This window comes from Staurois parvus, unplaced genomic scaffold, assembly GCF_062004578.1.
Source record: "Staurois parvus isolate SC_StPar_1 unplaced genomic scaffold, SC_StPar_1.0 ptg000229l, whole genome shotgun sequence".
NCBI classification, from domain to species: Eukaryota; Metazoa; Chordata; class Amphibia; order Anura; family Ranidae; genus Staurois; species Staurois parvus.
Window position 1 is genome coordinate 6,695,807 of NW_028318025.1, and position 20,190 is coordinate 6,715,996.

The 20,190-nt window shown below is 38.9% G+C and overlaps 1 protein-coding gene across 1 annotated transcript in view; it reads left to right on the forward strand.

Moving 5' to 3' along the window:
• Positions 1-20,190, forward strand: part of ADGRV1 (adhesion G protein-coupled receptor V1) — a 500,140-nt gene that overhangs the window by 416,241 nt on the left and 63,709 nt on the right. The window contains exon 87 of the mRNA XM_089679659.1: positions 12,209-12,387. Within this exon, the coding sequence (XP_089535785.1) occupies positions 12,209-12,387 (179 nt within the window). The remainder of the gene's footprint in view (positions 1-12,208; positions 12,388-20,190) is intronic.

The window sequence follows — 20,190 nt, forward strand, 5'->3', positions numbered from 1 at the left end:
TAACTAAAATTAATGGAAATCAGGAAAACCATGCTGGCATTGTTTTAAAGAGACAGTCGGATCCATTGCACAGGATTTGTGCACTGGAAGATGTGAGTATATTTTCTCTGGATTTTTTAATGTTTTAATAAATGTATTGTGGTTTAAATACTGCACAATGGGGATTCTTAATTCTTTTTGAGCATCATTTCACTGGAGGTACTGATCATTGCTTTCTGGAGAGTGTGGAGATCCCTTGTGGTGATTAAATTTTTTAATTTATTATTCTTTTTTGTGTCGATCAGTTGCACTGTCACTGGGTAACGTGGAGACAATAATACTTTATTTCATTTTTTACATTAATACATTCTCTACAGTAAGGCAGCCATTGGTGGCTGCTGCTGTTAATCACAGCCTGTGAGGAGAAAAGGGGCCACAGAGGCCAAGCCACGCTCTGTGTCAGTGGACAGTACAATTTTCTCCACTCTATAGCAAGAGGCTTGCTATGGGCCACTCTGAAGGGTTGCACCAGGGCTGCTCTGTGCAAAACATTGCACAGAGTAGGTAAGCATACCATATGTTTGTTATACTTGTTAGAAAAATACATTCTCTTTAGCTACATGAGTAATAATTAAAGATACACAAAGCTGAATTAGAAATGTTTAATACATGTAGTATTTACATTTTCCATAGATTGTCACAAAGGTCAGTTGAATTTACTGCAGGACCAGAATTTTATCTATATATTTTTATGTATGTATCTATAGTTTCACAAAGATTACTGCACAGGTTATCATTTCTTAAAATACCATTAGTTTCAGGCTGTATTGTCTACTGAGGAGAGCAGGAAAAAGAGCAGTTAGAGGTGGAGATACAATAAAGATTGGATATGAAAAGAAGGCTTGGATGCTTGAAGTCAAGTTCACACTTGTGCGGGCTGCTTTCTGTGGGTGGGGTAGCCTATTCATTTTTATTGGGCTGCTTTGAAACTCGGGTAACTAAGCTCTGGACCATTTTTGAAAATCATGTCACATGGAATCTCGCGTGTCCAGAAGACACACAATTGTGCATGTGTTCTTGACACGCAGTAGCATGTGCTTAACCTAAATGTCTATTTCATACAAATCATTCCACATCTAGATAACATGTTTGAGTCATGTCTGAGAACTAAACATTTTTAGGAGAAAATTATCATGAGATAAAATAATGAACTTCAATTAAAATTAACTCGTCAAATATGTTTTCATACCCTATATTTAGTCATTAGATCTTGACCTTAAAACAGACCTTTTCTTTGCCCATTTAGAAAACAGGTAACAGTTTTGCTTTGATCCCCCCAGCTGCGTATACTATACTATGCTTTTTCTTTTACTCCCTGCTATTCCCTCCAGCACCTGCTTCCATGTATAGAGAAGCTTGCAACTCCATCCATATGACAGTGCTGAGCCAAATAGGATAGGCACATGGAAAGCCATAGCCTTGTGTAAACTTTGACTTTAGCAATTTAGAATTTACACAGGGCTTTCCTTTTACTTCTAGTGGGTGAATAGAAAACATTGGAACAAAAGTAAAGGTAAATATATGCCTTTCTGGAGGTATGCATTAACTGAACCTGTTGCTTTGCTTTGCATAGGAAAATAATTGATCAGCTTTGCAAATAAATGGCACAGTGTTAGTGAAAGATCAGTCTCTATTCCATTAGTATATCAACCCCAAAGTCTACATTAAGCACATAAATATACAGCCTTTGTGACTCCGAAAAATGTTCCCTTGAAAAAGATTTATTTATAGTACAGATCACAAATTATTTATACTACTTATACTTATACCACTATACTACTACTTAATCGGAAAATGTTAAAGATCTAAAATAATGTTGCAGCCATCAGGACTGTAGATTACACGTGTCCTCGTTATATGTCATGTCACATACATAACAAGTTGGACTTTTTTTGAGTGATCGTTTGAACGCTGGACTTTCAGTCTGTTTAGCAGCAGCTGAATATCATATATAGTAACAGGTTTTTCTCCTGCTACTATATAGAACAGCTTCCTTCTTCCACTGTCAAGGTTTTTTAAGTGGAAGAAAAGTCTAACTGTAACTATTCTTAAAAATGTTCCCTTCCCTCTCAGCCCTCTTGTCCCACCTAACCTGTGTAAAGTTGCCTATGTTTAATCTGCTCTGGTCGTGTGATCCTTCAGGTCCAGCTTCCCTGTGTCAGTGAGCAGCTGCTTCATGGGAAAAGGAGGTATCACCGACAAGGGCTGGGCTATGGGTGATGGTACAGCTCCCAGATTTCACAGCCGTTGACGAGCGCTTGCAGGCAGGTGCAGTCTGCTTTCTCCACTGCAGGTGACGCTCATCCACACCAGCATTGCAGAGGGAGAGGAAGTCAGGAGGTATATGGTTCCTTTATAGTTTCCTGGGTCACTGGAAAAGCCATCCAGTTGGATGTTGCCTCCCCATGTGACTCTGGCGAACATCTTGGATCTTGAACTTGGTGTGTATTTTGCATGTGGGTAGTGTAGGGACAGGTCACTACAGGATCAGGAAATATTCCAGATGAGTAGGGAACATCCTATCCTCCACGCCATCCTTCCTGGAATCTTCCAATTTGAACACATAGCGGCCGTGCCGCATTCCTCCCCTTAAGACAGATGCTGTTGGCACATCCGATACCTGCTCTGCTCTGCTATACATGGCTGTTGCATTCTTTTAGTGTTCCTGGTTGGGCATCTTCCCGCTGGGCTGTTGTGAAGTTCAAACTTTAAAGCTACTACAAGTTCTGTTTACTGCCACCGCACCGCACTGTACCTCCCCACACTCTCCCTTACACAGAGCTGCAGGATCACATGACTGGACCAGACCAGATTAAAATAGGAAGTATGAAGATTTTTTTAATACAGGTCAGGCAGATTAGCTAGGAGGAGGGTGAATGGATTATTTTTAAGAATAGCTACAGGTAAGGTTTTCTTTCACGTTCTTTCACAAATTCAGTACAAAGTCCTGGCCTGTATCCAGAGCCATTTCTGGACAAAATAGAGTCCTGGGCATATATATAAAGTGAGAGTCCTGTATGCACAGCATTTCAGTTTTTTATACCCGCTGCCATTCTGTCAGCTGACATGGAGAGTGTGAAGGCCCTGGGTAATTGATACCCCCCATCCCCGTGAGTCAGCTAGCCAGAGGTCTAAGCAGGCCCAACAGTACCTTGTCCACTTCATACTGTGTATGTGAATCAACAGTGAATACGGAGTCTCCATTCCATACCCTTTTATAAATTTGGGAATAACCATTTGAGGCTTCTGTGTTGTTTTGCTTTATGACAGAATCCCCTCAAGACATAAGTTATGATTGTGACGATTGGGGCATCAGACCCCTGCCCTTCTCACCAAACTCGTGACCGAAGGACTAGCCAATCTAAAAACCGCGATGTCACTTGAGTAACAATGCCACTCCCAGCTGCACAAAGATTTTCCAGCTCACTGGACCACAGTAGAAGTACCGGCAGCCTGGGAGCGATTGTTACTGGGTCAGGTTAATTACGCAATTAACCCTTCACACTTCTACCACCTCCTTTCTGTACAGAGAAAGAGGAAACTCGGCAATATCAGCAATAACACTAGGATGGTTGAAATAATCATCTGTATACCACTGTCACCGCAGGCAGGTTATACAGGCGGTTAAACACACATAGTAGCGCTCTTCAGCGGCAGGAATTCGTAATTTGCATTAAACAGCTTTAGAAACAGTTCAACACTTTCAGAAAGTAAGATTTATTACTAAAAGGTCAAAAGGGTGCGATAAAAATATTTACAGAAAAAAGATGTAACTAATATATATATATAAATATACAGAGAACAATAGCACAGCAAAGAGATAACAGAAAGGAGTTTAAAGGGTTAAAGTACTTGCCAATCAGCCTTGGTTTAAGCAGTTTCAAGTCTTATGAGCTCAAAAAGGATTTCTGGTCTCTCACTCAGTTTCGATGTTAAATGGGAGACTCTTCTTTCTCCTACCCACACTCCAAGCATAACAGCCCTTTTCTAGGATCTCCGCAGGGTGTCTCCTTACAACAGAGAACCAATGGTCTCCTTTTGGGAAGGGAGGTGTAGGTGGAGACCCAAGCTAGAACAAAAATCCCTCATAACTTATTTTAGGATTCATAACTTATTCTAGGGGCATTTGCCGGCCTAGTCACTAGTATATTAATACTCAGCCGCATCTGCGGAATGGTTAGAGATGAAACATATTATATACACTTGAATGGTTCAGGAGATATATTTTCCTGCCCTCCTATATATTCCAGCTAGGGAATATAATATATCAAACGGTTTGTATTAACATAATCAATCTGATGATATGCCTGGTTTTTATGTAAGTCTCTCATATTCCAAGATATGAAATCATAGGGGGAAAATGGATTTTGAATGTGGTGTCTAGTTTATTACTTCTCTGGAATGTCTTTGACCTCAGTGAAGGATTGGTTTACGCTTTTACGATGTCCCAGATTGCACAGCCAACAGACAGCTAGGCCCCAGTTCCCTTGGGGGGTTTATAGCTCGGAGCCCTCTGCTGTGCTTTGGCTGCCTGTGACCTCTGTCATCACTCAGGCCACAAGTCACCCCACAGCAAGGGAGGGGGATGAGGAAAGATATAATTGTACAAGATGGACGATCCTTTGCCAAGATGGAGGTTGGAGCAAAATGGTTGAACCACGTCCATCTCTGTGGGTACGATTGCTACAATGATATCCAGCAAGAGTGTAATTCACTAAATATAGTGAATGTTTTTGAAATCCGTAAATAATTCTCTCAGAATGGTAACATATTCTCCGAGTAGATAAAACAAGTGGCTGATGCTGCAGTAATGTCACTATTGCTTGGTGAATTAATGGGATGCATTTCCTTAGATATTGGATCATCATATAAATAAGGATGCTTACTTTGTGTATGGGCGACAGGTAAATTATAAAAGAAAAAACCGTATGAGTTTCCTGTACAAAAGAATTTTATGAAGTAATAGCATTTTAAATTTTCTGCAGCCACAAGCATAAAAATATTCTGATGAACTAAACTGTGTTATGTACAAGTTAAAGGAAACTTTCTGAGTGAAACGAAAGCTACCATTGCTTTCCTTCAAAAAATTATTTGCCTGCTTATCAGTCCAGCTGACCCTCTGGCTTCAATACTTTGAGTTACTGATCCAACATAATTATGTAAAGGAGCACCTCTGAATTTTCAGATCTGCATATTCTCTGGTCTCCTACCACACTCCAAAGACGTGTTGGTAGGTTAACTGGCTCCTTGAGGGCAGGGACTGATGTGATTGTATAGTATGTAAAGTGCTGTGTAATTGTTGGTACTATATAAATGTTTGAATTCATAAATAAATAATTTGGAAGTGTGTCCACACACCTTTGGTTGTATAGATAGGTGTGATGATCATGTGTCCAAAAGTTGTTGGCCATATGGTTCACCTCCAATAACTAGTTCTTCAGATAAAGTAGAAGTACTCACTGCTGTGAGAGCCCCCCTCTGTTAGAGAAGATACCTATTCAATGTACAGCTAGGTAAACTAAAATAAATGTGCTAGGGTGGACTTGGGATTTTCTCTGTGGCAGTAGTGAATTTCAGCAGCTTTTTCTGAGGTTCCACTGGAGAAAACTCTCAAAATTCTTAAAGCTTTATTGCAGTGTGAGCTCACAACCTTTTCTTTTTGTATAAATAAGGGAAGTTAATAAAGTCAACATTTGATTAAGAACCAAACTAAATAAGAAGTCTTTGGAATCCTATAAATAGAACTTTCTCAGAAAATGTACTTCAAAGCTGTGCTTGTTGATATAGTTTAAAAAGTGTTGGATACGGTTGGATTTTTTTTCACCTAAAGCTGTTGTAAACGTCAGTGATAATAAAAACATTTTTAAATATCTAAATATAACCCTTTATTCATTGCATGTTTAGATTAAAAAAAGTTGTCTTTAATACATTTTTTGTCTTCTAAAGTGCAGGTCGCATGATCGCTGCTGATTCCCGAGACCTGCTAGTGGGTGTATACAGCGGCTCCAGACGCTCCTCCTCCCTTTGATGCCAAATGTGTCTGCCCTGCTCTAAACACACCCACCAGTAGGTATGTGAATCGCTTGGGAATCAACAGTGATCATATGGCCTGCTTGTGGTTGTGTATAGAGCGGGGCAGACATGTCTGACATGTCTGGGAGGCAGTTTCACAAAGTGGAGAGGTGGAGCTACTGTAGGGCAAGTCGCTGTCAGTCAAGTCCCGAGGGATGGGGGGGCATGGTTTGCACTGACTACCGAAGATACAGTCATGCTGTATGATTACACAGCATGCCTGTATCTAAGTGCGGGATGGCAGAGGACGGAAATTGACCACAATAGCATAGATCAGCTGCCATGCTTATCGTGGTCAGTTTACTAACAGGAGGAGGGGCACAGGCAGGATCAGTCAGGTAATAGAGAATAAAAACAGGCACTAATACAATAGCAATATGAAAAATCAAGTACAAAAACATTAAAGGGTTGTCATTGTCAGGGTTTTTTATATTTAGGTTAGAAACACTTCAGACCAAAAACACAAAATAATTGCTAGCAGGTCATTTGCATTAAACACTACTTTGTTCAGCTACAGAGGTAAAAGGAAAGTCCTGTGGAAATTATGAGTTGCTGAAGTCATTACTCACACAGGACTATAAACTTGTAGGTGTGACATATGCTCCTCCATATGTAGAAACACCAGTTATATCCTATAGTTCCTGCCAGTGAATAAAGTGGCCAGAGAGGGCAAAAAACCTGTTGCTTTGACGTACAGTGCACAGCATAAATGAGTACACCCCAACAGATGTGTAAGAACACCTTTACTTTCCACAAATGTGGGACATTGATTGCAATCAGGATTTGTTAATTTGCACACACAAAAAAGTATTTTTCCTAACAAATTAATTCAAGACCATGTTGCAAAAATGAATACACCCCAATGAAAGTCTGAGGAGCAAAGGTAAATTTTAGACAACAAAATCCTAATTAGCAAGAATTCAACTACTGGTGAGTCTAATTATTCATTAAACAGGTGTCCAGCAGACAGTGGATTATAGAAGGGCGTTACTTAACAAAGAAAACCCCTTTCTATTTCATGCTGTCAGCAATGGCACCACATGGAAAAGAAATGTCACAAGGCCTGAGAAAGAAAAAAATGTCTTTACACAAGAAAGGTAAAGGCTACAAGAGGATCAGCAAAGCTTTACTTATCAGTCAGAATACTGTAGCAAAAGTATTACAAAAATGTAACAAAGATGGAACAGCAACTATCTCACAGAGACGTCCACACTGCAGTTAGCTGAAGAAGTAGAAAGCCAAACTGTGGTGATTGTTTCTTGTAACACAATACGGTGTACACTGCAGAGGAATGGCATGTATGGGTGTCGTTCACGAAGGAAGCCTCTCCTAAAGCCCATCCATAAAAATGCCAGGGCCCATGCTGAAAAAGAAGAAGACTACTGGGACTCTGTACTCTGGAGTGATGAAACCAAGATAAATGTTTTTGGAACTGATGGCTTTAAAACTGTTTAGCATCATGAAAGCGAGAAGTACAAAGAAAAATGCATGGTGTCTAGAGTGAAACATGGTGATGACAGTGTCCTTCTGTGGGGCTGCATGAGTGCTGCTGGTGGTGGGGAGCTGCATTTCATTGATGGTATCATGATTTCACAGATGTACTGCTCTATATTGAAAAAGAAGATGCTACCATCACTCCATGCCCTTGGTTGTTGTGCACTTTTACAACATGACAATGATCCAAAACACACATCTAAGGCCACTGTTGCATTTCTGAAGAAGAACAGGGTGAAAGTTATTCAGTGGCCAAGTATGTCTCCTGATCTGAACCCAATCGAATACTTACAGGGAATTTTGAAGAGACAAATTGAGCATCACTCTCCAGCATCCAGGCTCTAAAAGAGGTTGTTCTTGAAGAATGGAAAAGATAGATGTTGCAGTTTGTTACCAACTTGTTCATTCCATGCCTAGAAGACTTGGTGCTGTCCTTACAAATCATGGAGGTCCTACCAAATACTAGATGTAGTAGGTTTTGTTGTGGGGCGTATTCATTTTTGTATCAACTAATTTGAGTAAAAGTGACAATTTTGTAATCTAAGTTATATCATTAACCTTACTTTCATGTAATGAGCTACATAAATGTTCTATAAAACTCAGTTTTGTCAAAATTTTGGAAATTGTTCTTGTGTTCATTAAGATATTGATTCAATTTTTACTTTTCAAAGGGGTGTTCTCATTTACTGTATGCTGAGCACTGTAGACAAAGCAAAGGTTTGCTTTAAAGGGTATTTTCATGTTACATGTATACATTTTCTTATATGACAGAAACTTCCTGTTAAGATGTGAAAAAGTAAGCCTGCAAGAATTATTCCACCCTGAACTGGTGTTTTAGTTTGCAGCAAACAGGTTGAATTAACCACCAGTTTCTCAGTTACCTTGTGTACTCATGTGGTGTCTGATTTTCCATTTCTGACCCCTTGCCATAGGCATCATAAGGATGTCCCTTTCCATGAGAGACACAAGTGGTTACTCTGGTATTAAATTCTTGTAGCTGAAGTCCCTGAGAAATATAAAAGGTAAATTCATCAAATCTGCAGCATCAGCCTATGATCAAATAAATTGGCTAAACTGACTTTTTTGGGTGGACTAAGCAATGTAACATAAGTGCAACCCAGACCCAAATATTTACGACCATTCAAATATGGAAAGTTTAAGTAGCAAACATTGTATTTCCCTAATTCTATTCTATCTATATTAAGTGTATTTCTACTTTTCCAGTCAAGTTTTAGAAAATCCCCCTATATGTTTTTTAAGTGTTCCCATTCACACAGCACACCTAGATAAAAATATAAAAAAAATGATACCTAGCTCTCATTAACATATAGTGGAGAAACCCAGCTTTTAAATGTTGTACCCTTTATTAGGACAGAGTGTTCAAATCTAGTTCACAACTGATGGGATGATATCTGCCAGCACAGGTCAAACAGGGTTAATTATGGCAAACAAAAGTAGGGCCAACCTTGACTAAGTCACCAAAACACTCCACTAGAGGACCTGCTTCAAAACAGGACTAACGAAGACCTAAACAGACAGGCCACTGACAGTCCACAGCCCATGAAGAACTCTGTGTCTGCCTAGTGTACAGAAATAGCAGGTTATAAAACTTTCAGTCACCATTCTTCTGGTCACCATAGCAATGACCCATCAATGGCTGGGGACAGACCATGCACAGGGCCCTGCGTCTGCTCCGTGTTTACAGAATAGGACTTTGATAGTCCTCTGAACATCTGGGCCCCATGTAACATGGGAGCCCAGGTCACTGGAGGGGGTCAGCTCCTCACTGACAAGATGGTCACTTTGTCCCCTATCCACCACTACCCCAACCCAACCAGGTTTGCAGTTGTGTAAATCTGCTTGGGATCCTGGTCCCCACAGTGTGCTTCCTCCGTGAGATGTACCTGTCAAGCGCTATGGCCTAATGATGTGCTGTCCCAATTCACAATCTCAGCAATAATAGGCATCCATGCCCAATCACTAATATTCAGCAAAAGAACTGGCACAACCCCATTTTGTTTGTAATTGAGGTCCATTAGTAACAGTCTTAATAATAAATGTTTTCCATCTCAGCAATGAACAACAGGTCCTCTTTAAGTGGCAATGTTCCTCTGTCATATCCAGAATACTGGGGTTCCCATCCTGGGGCAGCAGAAATTACTTTACTCTCTTAGTGCATTTTCATGACCAGGTAGGTCCATTTCCTTCAGCCTATGCCCCCTAAGTTCCACCCAGATTTTATAAAGGATCCTGCCAGAAAAGAAATGAACGCACCTCACCCTGGAGGGATTTAGGAAGTACTCCTATTTTAAAGGGGCAGTCAATTCACTCCTGCCTACAAGCTCCCAGGCACCCACATAAAAAAAAGAACTAATAGGATTTTATATAGCTAGAGTTTGCAAAAAAGAGAATCAAACAGGTGAGCTGCATTTTGAAATATGTTATAGGTATACTGAATGCGAATGGGGACAATTAAGAAGTAGGTGCTATCCCGATTTAGATGCAAAAATGGAAATATACTTTAAGGTACATAACAAACCAACTATGCAAGATATACATACTGTACATAGGCTGTATTTTCACACTTCAACCTTTTCATCTGTGCCTGGGTTTTTACAGCAATGGTAACCTCCATGTTTCTATCTGGACACGTTTGTTTTAGAGAACAACAGAACTGAGAAAGCTGTTCCCAAATAAAGCAAGAAGATGATGATAAAGAACTGGTCACCAGCATTGCTTTTAGGAGTCCTGCCGCTCATATTTTTCTCATTACTGACCCTCCATGCTTTGTTCTGCACTCTGTCTGTGTGAAGTGGAATCATGGAGGAGCATGGCTTTACTTCCTCATGTCAGAGCTGTCACCTCATGACTGGTGGGGTAATAATAAAGAAACACTAGTGGACACAAATTAACAAAATTAATGGAGTAGAAGCAGGGACATCCTTGGACTCTAGGTCTTCACGTTCAGCTTTCTCTCCAGCAAGGAGAACTGTGAGCAGCACAGTGGCATCACCAAGTCTCACTCCAAATCACCTTAGACTCGCAGTCAGAGGCAGCAGTGCATTAGATCTCACACTACAGATATACAGCTGGCTCAAGTAACAGGAGTATCTAAGCACTGGAAGTACACTCTATTTTTCAGGGGGAATTTACGTTAAAAGTGAGATTTTTTTTCAGGGTACTGCCTAAGAACAATTAACATTTATTAATATTCCTTACAGCAATCTTCACATTTTGAGTTCAGGTCAATCTTATTAGAAGTACGTGAAGCACATTTTTAAAAACCAGAACAACTAGGACAATGTTAATCAAGATTAAAATATGTTTTACTGTGTGCTGCTGAAATGGGGATGTTTCGTATTACGTAAGATTGTTTAGCAGAGTTTCCGTGGGATGTGGAATGAAATCTGCAGCAAAATGTTTGATTGTTGAAACTGTGAATTATTTGTCATATCTTTAGTGTGTATACAACATATGGCAAGTACATACAAGGCTGAGTGACTTCCACAGTCTTAATGAATTCACATTAAATCCTTTATTTTTAGATATTTACTTTAAAAGTCATCCAAGCTACTTTCAATTTGCATGAATTAGGGTAGCCATACAATTTATGAAGTTAGAAGTGATTTATTCTTTCAAAGCAAATACATCTTTGCACACTGGTACTGACTAGTTTTTCTTCTTCCTCAGTTACTCTCCTTCACTCAGGTAATGTGACCACCAGTGATGATGGAGAGGGGTAGGGGAGGGGCAAACAAGAATGCTGATAATCAGTTGATAAGGTCCTCCTTATCAACTGATTACATAATTGGTTGTTAGGATGTCAGAAACTAGAAGGCTGTAGTGGTGCACAATGAACACCTGTGGCTTTGGGCAACTAAAAGCCAGGTTTGACCCACCTCCTGGCTGGTATACAATTTTTGAGAAATTTGTAGGCATTTTGCAAAGGCACCCCTGAAGTAACCTGAAAGCACCCCAGGGTGCCTGGGCACCTTGGTTGTAAAAGGCTGTCCTAGGTCACTCTTGAGTTCAGGTGCAATCCTGTCTGTTATCTTCTGTACAGTAATCTATGAACTGCTGCTTATTTTTGCAGAGTAGAAAAATCAGGATGCCTGTAGAAGCTCTTCTGTTTAGATAGTGCAGAATAGTATGAGTGAGAATGCTGTAGGACCAGTACCGGTAAAGGTGGAGACTGTGAGAATGACCAAGGTAAATAAAAGCAAACTCTGTACTTTTACTTCCTTAAATCCACCCAAAACTTTTTTTGTTTTATTTATATATGCCTCAGTTTTTATAGAGGGACATTCTGGTAAGCCAAGAAATATAAAACAAAGCAACAGGATGGATAACTGGAACAGTTGTGTTGACACAGGGCTTGTACTATGAAGACTTCAAAGTTTCAGTACAGTTTCACTCCCATCACTGACTTTCAGATTTATTATACAATATTGATTTTTATATATTCATATGTAAAGATAATTTTCTGGTGATTTGTATTTGTGTAAAGATGACAAATACTCTGATAAAATGGTTACATAAATGTATTGCAAAGTTTTAGAGTTTAATCTTGAAATAAAAATGTAATATCTGCATTATTTTTCAGGCAGTTAATTTCTGGTATATTCTGGTGATGAATGATGAACATGCAGAGAAGCGTCATTTGATCTTCTTTATACTTGGATGGGGACTTCCTGCTGTAGTTGTTGTCCTGCACTTGGTCATCCTTAAAAGCCTTTATCACAAAAATATGACTGACATTTATGGATTGGTCCACGGAGACATGTAAGTATTCCTAGATGTAAATATTAGTACAATGCTTTTTATGCTGTGTGTAACAGCTAAAGACCACCAGATAGTAAAAGAGGTCATACAAAACGTTGTTGTCCTGCACTTGGTCATTTTTAAAAGCCTTTGTCATAAAAGTATGATTGACATTTATGGAATTGTCCATGAAGACATGCAAGTTTTCCTAAATGTAATAATTAGTACAACACTCTTTACCCTGTGTGTGACATCTTATGACAGCCAGATAGTAAAAGATAGTAAAGTGCTGCAGTACCATCCACTTTAGGGCTGTTCTTCTCCAGGTAGTAATACAAAAGATGAGCATCAGTTGTTCTCTCAATAAACTTGAACCATTTTTTTGATACAGTGGAATGACTAATGTGGAGCACATGTACAAATCATGGATCCTTTGCTCCTGAGGAACCAAGATTCTAGTGACAACAGATACTAACGCGGATGAGCTGAAAACATTCTTCTGTAAATTTTCCCTCACCCAGTTATACACCAAGTTGGGGACAGCTGCAAATATTTCCTCAAAGCCAAACTACTTTGCTTCCTTCAGAATGCCAGCATCATTCACCAGCAGCCACTTAGGCCTAAGCAAGAGGTCAAGGAACCAAAGTTTTCTCAAATATCTATCACCTCTCCAGCTGATACTAGATAATGCATCCTAGTGATTAGCTGGGCTGCTAAGTATTCATAACTTAGAAGTTACCTCTTCTGAAGCAGAAAAGAACTTGAACTTAGAATCACACACTAAAGAAGGAGCACTTAAGATAGCTACAGCATTATTACAGATCACACAAATATATGAAAGCACTATCTGCAAACTGATCCCTATTGTGAGATACATGCACTTAGCCTTATTCTGTTCAGAAAATTTTCAGCTCATTGGACAGCAATCTAAGCATCAGCAGAAGAAGAGTGATCACTGAAGCAGGTCAACTGAGCAGTTAACAAAAACAGATAACAATAAGTAACATATAAGGGTTTAAAATTGAAAACATACTTAAGTGGAATTTGCCTGGTCTTCGGTACAGCGCAAAGTCCAGAACGTTTGAGGATTAAAGTAGATGTAAACCTTAACTGAATGACATTTATATCTTTTCTCTGGCCACTTTGTGCCATATATATTTGCCATGTTTAGTTTTTCATAAAATACTTGTGTTCGATGTTTATCATCCTTTTTGCACCTCAGTGCTAATGATCTCCTGGAGCCAATTCCTGTCTACATGCAATCCAGGGATGGTTAAATAGCATCTCTCAGGATTGGTTTACTGATGGTGAAAAAAGTGGCCATGTCTGCTTAATATGTGCTGAAACAGTCACTTATAGTCTATATCAGATGTCAGTGTGACAGGGTGACAAGGCAGGAGCACAACTAGGAGACAACGACAGAGAGTTGTCACTGTATAACAGGAAGTGCCTGTACAAAGTGCACAAAGTTTTGAAATGATTGAAAATTACTTTTGAAATTATATAGACACATTAAACCTTATGTAAGAGTTTGTTTACTGGGTTTACATATACTTTAAGTCCAGTCTGATGTTGAAAGAGTCACTGGCCCTCATAAATGACTATTAGTATTCTTTAATAGTTCAGATGGTAAAATCAGAACCTTTACCTGCTAGCGTACCAGCTTTTTCTTGTTCCTGGAGAGGGTGTTACAGAACTAGCTCCACTCTGTTGGGTGTGTTGTAGGTGTGCTGCGTGTTTTAAAATACCCAGTCAATACACCCTTAATGTCAATTATCCTGAGTACATATACTGTATATTTCCAATGCTCTACAATCAGAAAACCAGTATAGTATTTAGCAGAATGACATTAAAATTTAGTTTATGCCAAATATAATAAAGCTGTTGTATCTTTTTCCTAGGAAGTCTAATGTGTCTTATAAGCCTTATGAACCTTGTAATATTGGCGAGTAGTATTCCTCAACATTGGGGTAGCCATTTTTTAGGAAATTAACTCTGTTACAGTAGAAGTTAGGGAATATAATGTAATTAAAACTTCACTTCATGGAGTTCAGTTTAGGTCAATATAGGTCACTACCCCAGTTCACAGAGGAGTATTCCTTAAAATGCACCCCAGACTATTTCCGACTTGACTATTTATGACCAGACCTCATCAGATGTCCTATGAACACTATGACTAGTTGAGGGTTATGATATACTGTGTCTGCATTCCTTCTAGCTGGTTCATAGTCATCCTTGAGGATCATTGCCTTTCATTGACCAAAAGTATTTTTCAAAGTACTAAGTTTTATATGGAACTTTATATATTATTCTAGTATTTATTTATTCTGAAAATGTTGCTCTTAAAATATTGGAACATATTTATATAAAGACAAATTACAGAATTTGCACTTTAACAAATTACTTATCACAAAATTTATCAAAGAGTCTAACAAGAATGTTGCTATTTCTTATTCAATTTCATCACTCTGGAGTGATGAAATACAGCTTTTTCAATCGAGAGAACCATGCTTTTTAATTAAAAATTGGAGTTCCTTAAATAAGAATGATATTGGACTAAAAGTCTTTAGACATGATCACCTGAATACTGTTGCTAAAGCTGTGGAGGCTCCCCGTGTAACATCTTTGTTTTATCTTTTTCAACTAAATATATATTTGATCAAATATATATATATATATATATATATATATATATATATATACTGTATGTATATATAACCGTTTAGTTGTTTTTAAGTAGTTGTTGGAACATTTTACAATGAAATCCTTTTGTCACTTAAAGTAAACTCTTGGGGAGCTATAGTTGGTACACTTAACTCCTATGAGACCTCATCAAGCAGCTCTGTGTTTTCTGGTGGTGTTAATTGAAACCAAATTTCAGCTTAAAATAGCTCTTTCCCCTGTTGAAAAAATAATACGATATAATAAGTACTTTATCTACAAATAAATGAAGACATTATTAACACTAACATCCCATTCCAAGCTTTCTTGAACTATAGGAATAATGTGTAGGAAAAAAGAACATTCAACATAGAATTTGACTGTAGTGCTTACTGAACATTAGTAGATCAAGACCACTGTGATATTCCTTCTGAGTATGTGTTACTGATACACTTGGTAAATAGTGTTGGGCTTGATGTTTGAGTCGAATGTAAGTTTGACTCAAACCTCGGGCGTTCATGTGTTCGCCGATTACACAAACGATTACACAAACACAAAGGCGTTCAGCAGGCCGTTCACCCACCAAGCGCCCTACAATGCACTGTGCTCTCTTGTGAGAGCTATGTTTGGCTTTGGCCTATCACAGCACAATGCACTGTGAGAGCCATGATTGGCCAAAGTCACGGTGACTTTGGCCAATCATGGCTCATGGCTAAGTCCACGCCCCACACTGTATAAGGCTGCTTACTCCCCCCCCCCCAAAAAAAATAAAAATAAAATAATATAAAAAAACAAATAAAAATAAAACAAAAAATACATAAAAAAAAAGAAACAGTGTGGGTCCCCTTTAGGTCTGGTAGGAAGGCTAGGAGGGACCCCACAGTAATGTTTTTTTTTTAAAGCGTGGGGTTCCCACTAAAAGCCATACCAGGCCCTTTAGACCTGGTAGGACTTTTAAGACTAACCCCACCCCAAAAACATGAGGGGGAAAAAGCGTGGGGTCCCCCCCCAGATGTGTTGTGATTAGATACAGCACAAGCTGATCAGCAGGTCTCAGTCAATTATTGACGTCTAGGACATGCTGATCAGCCAGGAGTAAGACAGAGCAGAGTTCAGTGTACTGTATGTAAACAATATAGAGCAATGCCCTGTCAGTGGGGATGTGTCAGTTTTTGTTTCCCTAATAAAACCTGGCTCATCCCCTATTAAAAGCACCTCACAGTACACACATTGTAGGCATACACTTAATCCTTTGATCGTCCCTGGATGTTAACCCCTTCCCAACAAGTGTCATTAGTACAGTGTCAGTGTATATTATTAACACTGATAACTGTATAAGTGTCACTTGTTTTGTTTTTTTTTTATTTATTTTTTTTTAATTTAAATATTTATTGATTTTCCAGTTTAAATACATATCATCATCACATTATATATATAAAAAAGATATAACATCATACTTTATTTTCCCTTTCCAGGAATATTTCTCTATCCCCCCCCACCTCCTCCCCCCCCCCCCCCCCCCATCCCCATCTCCCTTCCCTGCATTTTCTCCCCATCTTCTTATAAAAGCAAGTTAATTTTTTTCCTATCTTACTCTTTATTCTTTCCTATATTTTATGTATAATCTGACTTTTTCCCAATTCTCCCATTTCCCATAGTAGGCCTCCATCTTATCTTTCTGAATATGGCAGAGTTTTTCCATCTTTCTAATCTGCTCCACTCTTTCTATCCAGTCCTCTTCCTTCGGCACCTCCACTTTCCACCAAAACTTGGGTATCAGACCTTTTGCAGCGTTTAGATAGTACCATATGCCTGATTCTTTATATTTATTTACTGTTATATCTATATTGTGCAAGATACATACTTCTGGGTCTAGACCTATGTCTATTTCAGTTATCATTTCTATCAAATGGATTATTGTCTTCCAAAATACTTGGATTTTTGGGCATCCCCACCATATATGGTATATCGTACCTATCTCTCCGCATCCCCTCCAACACAACGGTGAATTCTCTCCACACATCCTATTTTCTACATTTGGTGTAATGTGCCATCTTATCAAACACTTATAATTCATTTCTACTTCCCTCATAGAAATATTTTCGTGAGTTAATCTATATATTCTCCTCTGTTTTTCCTCATCTATCACAACTCCCATATCAGTTTCCCATTTTGCTATATATGTTGGCTTTGTGTTTGTGTCCAGTTCAGTGAGTACTTTATAAACTTTAGCATTCCCATGTTTCCCATCACCTCGTGTCCCCAACAGCTTTTCATACAAGTTCCAGTTATCTCTTGTCCTTAGAGGTTTTGAAAGGTTCCCAACAAAACATCTTAATTGAAAATACCGCCATTCATCTAATTTAGTGAAAATTTCTCCCTTTTTTTTCCAAATCCTTAAGTGATCCTAGTTTACCCTCCACCAAAATATCTCTCAATTGGACCTCATCTTTTTTTAAACCACCTACCTCCTATCTCTTCTCTACCTGGGGGAAAAAACTCTGTGTTACTCAGTGGCATCAATGTTGAATTAAAAGCCCATTTCATACTTTTATGCAAATTATCCCAGGTCCTTAAAACATTTAAAGTGTATGTATTTACATTATCTTTTAAACCCCTGTACTGTGTTGGCACCCATATCACTCTACCTAAATTTGTTCCGCTGAGTTTGTTCTCAATTCTCACCCAACTTTTTTTATGGTTATACATCCAATCTATAATTCTTGCCAGTATTACTGCTTTATAGTATCTTTTAAAGTCTGGGAGCCCCAGTCCACCTCTCTCTTTTCTCCTACTCAACAACTCATATGATACTCTTGGCTTTTTATTCCTCCATATGTATCTTGTTATCATTTTCTTAATTACTTTAAAAAAGGCTTCTGGGAGTTTAATTGGGATCATTTGATATCTATATAAAATTTTAGGTACTATTACCATTTTTACCAGATTTATACGCCCTATCCATGTCGGGCCTCCTCCTTCCAATATTTTTAATTCCTCTCTAATCTCATTTATCAATGAAATATAGTTTAGTTTATATAGATGTTTATATGAAGCTGTAAGTTTTACTCCTAAATATTTTATATCTCTATCTTTCCATTTAAAGGGAAATTCCTTTTGTATCTTTTCTTTTTCATTTTTTAAAATATTTATATTTAGAATCTCCGTTTTTGACCCCCGTACTAATACAGTCCTGCTACAAGTCACTGATTGCCGCCATACTAATATAAAAAATAAAAAAATAACAAAAGATCCCAGTATATATCCCATAGTTTGAAGACGCTATAACTTTTACAAAAAACAATCAATATACACTTATTGGGATTGTTTTAACCAAAAATATATACCAGAATACATTTTGGCCTACATTTAAGAAGAAATTAGATTTTTTTCATTTTTTTTATTGGATATGTTTTATAACAGAAAGTAAAAAATATATATATTATATTATACAAAATTGTTGGTCTTTTTTCATTTATAGTGCAAAAAGTAAAACCCCAGTGGCAATCAAATACAACCAAAAGAAAGCTTTATTTGTGTGAATTTTTTTTATAAATTTCATGTAGGTACAGTGTTGCATGAAAGTACAATTGCTAGTTAAAATAATGCAGTTTAGTATAGCAAAAAATGGCCTGGCCAGGATGGGGGCAAGTGGTTAAGGCAAGCCCCAAAAAATGGCGTGGGGTCCCCGTCAAAATCTATACCAGACCCTTATCCGAGTATGCTGCCCGCAATGTAAATCCATCATCCATCGTGATGAACATTGATCACTGACCCTCAAGAAAAATAAAATAAACAGCCGCGTACAACCCGCAGAAAAAATATGTGCCATTGCCAGAAGGTTTTCTGTGTCTCCCAGCACAGTCTCAAGAGCATGGAAGAGATTCCAGGAGACAGGCAGTTACTCTAGGAGAGCTGGACAGGGCCATAGAAGGTCCTTAACCCATCAGCAGAACTGGTATCTGCTCCTTTGTGCAAAGAGGAGCAGGATGAGCACTGCTAGAGCCCTACAAAATGACCTCCAGCAGGCCACTGGTGTGAATCTCTTTGACCAAACAATGACAAACAGACTTCATGAGGGTGGCCTGAGGGCCCGACATCCTCTAGTGGGCTCTGTGCTCACTGCCTGGCAGATAGAGCTCAATTGGCAGTTGCCATTGCACACTGGAACTGGCAGGTCCTCTACTAGCACCCTGTGCTTTTAACAGATGAGAGCAGGTTCACCCTGAGCACATTTGACAGACATGAAAGGGTCTGGAGAAGCCATGGAGAATGTTATGCTGCCTGTAACATCGTTCAGCATTACCATTTTGGTGGTAGGTCAGTGATGGTCTGAGGAGGCATATCCATGGAGGGATGCACAGACCTCCACTGGGTATTGGGATGAAATCTTTGGACCCATTGTCATACCCTACACTGGTGCAGTGGGTCCTGTGTTCCTCCTGGTGCATGACAATGCCAGGCCTCATGTGATGAGAGTATGCAGGCAGTTCTTTGAGAATAAAGGAATTGATACCATTGAATGGCCCCCGCACTCGCCTGACCTAAATCCAGTAGAACACCTCGGGGATATCATGTTTCACTCCATCAGACACTGCCAGTTTCCACCTCAGACTGTCCAGGAGCTCAGGGATGCCCTAGTCCAGATCTGGGAGGAAATACCCCAGGACACCATCCATCATCTCATTAGGAGCATGCCCTGACGTTGTCAGGCATGCATACAAGCACGTGGGGCCCATGCAAACTACCATTGAGTACCATTTTGAGTTGCTGCAATGAAATTTCAGCCAAATGGACAAGCCTGCTGCATCACTTTTTCACTTTGATTTTCAGGGTATCTTTGAATTCAGTCCTCTGTAAGTCGGTAATTTTCATTTCCATCAAACGATGGGGCATCCTTACGTTCCTAACACATTACTCAGTCCATATCAGTATAGATATCCAGCATGATATTTTTCCCCATTGAGATCTGATGTGTTTTAAAGTGTTCCTTTAAAAACACATCAAAAGCAATATATATACACTATATTGCCAAAAGTATTGGGACCCCTGCCTTTACACGCACATGAACATTAATGACATCCCGGTCTTAGTCTGTAGGTTTCAATATTGAGTTGGCCCACCCTTTGCAGCTATAACAGTTTGAACTCTTCTGGGAAGGCT